We start from the raw sequence: 5,787 nt of genomic DNA, 5'->3' as shown, positions 1-5,787 counted from the left end.
AACCATCTAAACCCCGTTATATTAATTCACAGCAGCAGCAGTCTTCTACATGCTTTTCCTTACATGCTTGCAAAACAACAGTATTAACTAGGTAAAGGACTACATCACTGGTTTTGAAATTGCAATACCTAGTCAACCATTACAGAATTGCCAGTTTGGAACATTTGTCTTCAAATATTAAAAAGGTTTCTGACTCTGCTAAAGATATAAGGAAAAATAAATGCAACAGTGTGACACCATGGAAGACAGGGGAGCAATTTGTCTGTTTCTAGTATCAGACATACTATACAGTTTTCCAGAGAAAGATGCAGGAGGTACCTTTGTCTGGAATACTAACAGTATTCCCTCAGATGAGAGGCTGGGATTGCAGAAGCATCTGGCAGTGGCTTTTAAACAAACAAACAAACAAAATCCAGTTTTGTTTCTCAGCTTAATATTTACGTGTTGATTGATACGTGGGGTGAATGCCTAACATATGACATAGACACTGACGTGCAAAGTTTCGAGCATGTTTTTTGAAGAGCATGGATAAAATCAGTTTAATCTTTACTTAAATTCTACAAGTAAATGTCTACTTTGATACTGTTTGGGGTCCCTGCCAAGTGATGCTGAAATCAGTTTTTTATGATAAAGAAAATCACAAGCATTTTTTTGGCAAATATTAACACCATTCTTACAGTGAAGGGAGCACCCGGAATAGTTCCACTGAAACCTGATCTGCCTGAAACTACCTTACCATACACATTTCTGGCAGGGCTGGGTACTATGCAAGGGTCTAAACTCCACTTATGGCATTTCTTTTTGTCACCTGATCTCTTACAAAGCTTAAGAAATAGCATAGTAGTGATAACCAGAATCCTGTTGAATGGGGAGCAGGGGGCATGTTTATTTTTCCGAATTCTGTTGTCAGACTAATGCAATCAGAGTTTCAACACCTGCAAATAAAACGTAAATCAACCAGTTCGTAACATCTGTTAATGCCTGCCAGCATCACCCAAATTAAAGAACCTTATCACAATGAAACAGGACAATTTCAGTCAAGAAAATTAACTGAATATTCTGCGTTTATAAATCTTTGGGTTTGTTTTTTTTTTTTTTAATTCTTTCCACCTTATATATTAAAAAGCCCCAGTTATTGCTATTGAAGACTGATTTGTAGTTTGTATTTACTCTACAGCTATTGGCAACATAATCTTTCCTGGTTACAAATCACCAGGGCTAAGCCATGACTATTAGCAATGGTATATTTGAAGTAACTGGGCAATTTTCAGTATTTATAATGATATTTAGAGTCTTTCACTCCCAATACGAGTTCTTCCAGAGTGGTAGTGATCTGGTGTCCCATATGAATCAAGATAGTGACCATGGTCCAGATCTAAACAATACGTCAGTGAACAGCACGCTGCAGACAATATATTTGTTTCTCATGTTTAGTCAAAAATTTCACTGGCATCAGGACTGCCTTCTGATGTAGCAATACTTCTTACATGTAATTCCTCCACATCAAGGTAAAAGCCATCTGTGAAGAGGGCAGGAAGCCTAACTGCTGGTAACTGCTTACAGTGTTCCGAGACAAGCAGAAAACATTTGAGTTTAATTAATACCTTTTACACACAGGGAATAATCTCTGCTTTTTCCGAGGGAAAGAACAAAGAAAACTTATTTTTTATTTAATGCTAAGATATTATTTCCTGTTTCTTTATGCAAACATTTTGCATTTTGAATATGCATATTGCATACTATTTTAATACTCATTGAGTACTCATTTAAAGGATAGTGATACTTATTGTTACATTTTTAATGGCATGCGCCGGACATTAACTGAGAAAAGTTGTTAACGTTTTCTGCAGTGTAAATCCACGGAGAACTTAAACAGGGAAGAGACAGAAAAGAGTCACATGTTTGGTTTGTGTCTCATCAGCCCTAGATTTGTGTCTCGGTCACCACGAGGTGGGGCACTAGGTTAACATACTGCGGGTGAAGCTGCTCTAGCTGAATTTCTTATTCAGTCAGGAATGTTTTAAAGTCATGTGAAAAGAGATTAAAAAAATAGATATATAGTTCTAGTATTTCTTTTTACTTTATTGCCAGGAATGCTAAGCACAGCACTGAATAAGGCATCTAAGAAAAGGTTTCATACCTAAACATTTCCAAACTAGATTAAAAAAAAAAAAAAAGAAAAAAAAGCTGGCACAGACAGATCTAAAAACACTATAGAAGGAGCAACAGCATTCTTGGAAAAATAACAATTCAGCTTATTGTGCTCTCTTTCAGTTCACCCTTGATCGCATTCCCAGAAGCCGTGAGGTTAGACAATCTTGGACCTCCTCTGTGGTAACAACTCTATACTCCATACTTTACTCCCTTCCTTTGACCTACAAACTGAAACCAGATTTGGTAGGTAAAGTAAGTTTTAATTTATTGAGAACTTGCTGATCTACATCATAAAAGCATTTGGATTATCAAGACATTGCAGACTATCTCATACATATGCTTAAATTTACAGTTCACAGGAAAAGTATTTTTGAATGTAAAATGAAAGCTGAAAGACGTGTAGCAGCAGTACACCGATAAATAGAATGGGTTGCACTGCTGGTGAATTAGGGTAGCAAATACGAGTTTTCCCCTCTCAAAGTTTGCAGGTAACATCAGAGAGTGTGTCACTCCCTTGTTAATGCTGGTAGAACTAGCACAAACAATATTGCAGGTTCTTGATAATATCTCTTCAGGGTTGCCACAGCACAAACTGTGCCTGAAAGCCTGGTTATCCTGTTGGCTGGTCTTGCCCCTGAAACAGTATGACCAGTCTGGAACAGGTAGGTTCAGACCAGCAGAAATATATACAGGCAGGTTCAGACCAGCAGAAATATATACAGATTCAGTTCTTGTGCTTACATGGACTTTTCAGCTATGTGCATATTTATCTAGTCTTTGGCTGACTAGATAAATTAATTAAATTAATTATGTCATGTAATGACAAAGAACATCACCGCTGAAGTGGCAACTCCTCACACTTCAGTAACTTTTTCAAGCTGCCCACAAAACTGCACTTTCATGCTAGTTACAGCATTTATTTAAAAATATTCCACACACTTCATAAAGCCAGAAGCATTCAGGGTTGTCAGATATAGAAATAAAATAACTAGAGATATCTGATCAATAAAAGTTTTCTGTTAATGCAAGACTCAAAAGGTACTGCACTGGAGTCCCAGGTTTGAGTCCTACAATTCTTTAAGAACAATTTTGGTTAAAGCTGGCTTTTTGCTAGAGTTGTTGTCATCTTACAGAGTCGGTTATCCAAACCTGTGTTTTTCAAAAAGCATTACTTTAGCAGAATTTCAATTTAATGGGATTTTGAATATTTTAATTAAACCTGTAAAAACTTGCACAGTTACAAGAAATTTTTCATAATTTAGTAGCAGCACGTATACACCCACAGAAGTTATTTGTAAGCAGACTTTTTTTAGCTCTCACTGTGAACTGTATGGCTAATTCTAAAGAGGCTTATATGTATTTGTGGTATTTTGAATGTTTAGAGAAGCCACTGTGAATAATTTGATCTCACTGGCTTCAATAGTACTGGTCAGTTCCTATCAGATCAAAAGCTGGAGTTTTCAGAGAAATTTAGCGTGCAGAACATGAGAAGCAGCTTTTTGCAGTTCTTGTTTTTCAAGCCCATTCTGAAAACTGGAGATAAGGATGGGAGGGTGAAGGAGATAGCATAGTATTCTTTTTACAGGGATTTTAATTTTGGAGGGGAAACAATAGGGGGATGTTTACATGAAGCAGACATCCTCCAGCAAAGGTAACATATTTAGAAATCACTTTGCTACACCACTGGTTTAATTTAATGTATTTTAAATTTATCATTACATAAGAAATTGACTGGAAAAATTTCACTGTGTAGCTTAATATATTACCAAAAAGCATCAACAGGACACATCATAGGAAAAGAGCAGGAAGTTACTAATCTAATTCCATGGCTTCTCTGTTTACAAGAGGAATTTAAAGTGACAGTGGGATTTACACATAGAATTATTAGAAGTGGTATTGGAGTTGATAAACTGTGATAAGCTGTCAAAAGCCTAATGCTTTTGAAAAACACTTGTCCTTGTAAAATTAAGAATACATTTTAGCAAGGCCTTTAAGCCCTTTGTAGCATTTAAGGGAACCACTGGCTCAAAATGCTATCCGAAGAGTCCTTATCCATGATTAGAGAAGGGCTGGAGGGGTAGGTGTTCCTGGCCAGATGCCATCATCAGCCACAATAGCAACTGGTACTGCCACTGGCAGAAGCATCTCTGGCCTTATGTCAAATCTTACACCACTTGAAAGCTGCTTGTCTACTACTACTTGTATGCTTATCTTAGTTTAAGAATTCTGTAAAATATCAGAGAATATCAGAATAAAGTCAGAGAGCTGTAGAGATTTTAAAACACCAATCAAAGGAGTGTTTTGGGGGTTAAAATGCTTCACATTGCCAGTGAAAAGACTTTGTGGTATGTGGAGCAACTGGTAATATTTAATTGCCTTTAGAATAAAATGTTCGTGATAAGTTGCAACTCTCCCTACTCTTGACAAAATGTAATGCTTACTAGTTTAAAGAACTAGAAAGCATAGGACAAATGCTAGCATTTACAGGACTCATCTCTAACTTCTGGCACAGAAATCAACACCCAAGTTTAGAAACAAGTGCAGTATTACATCATGCTGAGAGCTTAATATTTTTAAACAGTACTGCTTACAGGTACTGTACATTTTCAGTCTAGGTGACTGTTTTTGTTTAACTGTGGGAGGGAGAGACAACTCTGAATTAATTCTAAGTCATCTGTATATTTGAGTGATCTCCAAATCCCTACATTCACTTTTAGGCTTGTCAGAAATGTGTACGTGTTTGAAGGAATGACTGAAGTCTTCTCCAGACACCTGAAAGCTAGAGAAAAGCAGAAATGTTGCAGTTGCAGTTTTCAAGGAATGCAGGACAAGAGAAGTACTGCAAAGGGAGCCTGAAACCATTAGGTGCACAAAGGCAAGATTTGGAGCAGATAGGCTTAGGTTGGCATAACTACTGTATCTGTGGAGCCAAAATAGTGGTAAAAAAACCTAGCTGTGCAGGAGTTACTTTATATGTGCTTATTTACATGAGCACTGTGTCCCCTTTGTATCTCATATGGATCTTCTGGTAAAGCTTCTTAGCTTACTTTGCACGAGAAAGCAGTTCCACCTAACCCTTTTTCAGGATACTGAACAGCTTCCAGGAGACCTTTGCTGTCTTGCAGGACTTGGATCACACTTGAAATGGACCCCCAGAGCATTTAAGAGATGTAAAAGTTAGCTTACTTGTTCAGTTTGAGATCATCTTCAAGAGGCCCATTTCTGAGTTATGAACATCTGCGCTCTGCATAGTTCATACCCCTTAAGATATATTAAGCCAAGTAACAAAATTAAGATGTCAGAAGTGACGAGCAGCTTGTATTCCTATAGCCAAGAATTATAGAAATATAGGTGTCAGAGTGTTTTGCAGGTGCACCTTTGCTAGGCAGGTTTTACAACATGTCAACCTCAGATAGGCTTCCTGTGCAGAGGCCTAGAATTCCAGGAAGCCAAGGCTTGTGCCAGCACACTCTGCCTACACCTTCCTCGCCCCAGAAAACCTTTTAAAGCCATTCATCAGTCACAGCCTCAAAAACTGTAAATTCCTACCATTAAAATAGGCAGCTGGTCAGAGAAGAAATTTTTGTTGCCTTCATTGAGAGAAAGGCTGAGAAGAAATGTAAAACCAGAATA

General features: G+C 37.5%; 1 protein-coding gene across 1 annotated transcript in view; it reads left to right on the top strand.

Annotated features, from left to right (window-relative positions):
- The window catches only part of ALG14 (ALG14 UDP-N-acetylglucosaminyltransferase subunit), a 21,013-nt gene that overhangs the window by 3,045 nt on the left and 12,181 nt on the right, over nucleotides 1-5,787 (top strand). The window contains exon 3 of the mRNA XM_010162850.1: nucleotides 2,275-2,397. Coding sequence (XP_010161152.1) covers nucleotides 2,275-2,397 — 123 coding nt within the window. The remainder of the gene's footprint in view (nucleotides 1-2,274; nucleotides 2,398-5,787) is intronic.

The sequence above is a fragment of the Antrostomus carolinensis genome, unplaced genomic scaffold (genome assembly GCF_000700745.2).
Source record: "Antrostomus carolinensis isolate BGI_N321 unplaced genomic scaffold, ASM70074v2 scaffold42232, whole genome shotgun sequence".
Lineage (NCBI taxonomy): Eukaryota > Metazoa > Chordata > Aves > Caprimulgiformes > Caprimulgidae > Antrostomus > Antrostomus carolinensis.
This window is presented reverse-complemented; position numbering and strand designations above follow the sequence as displayed.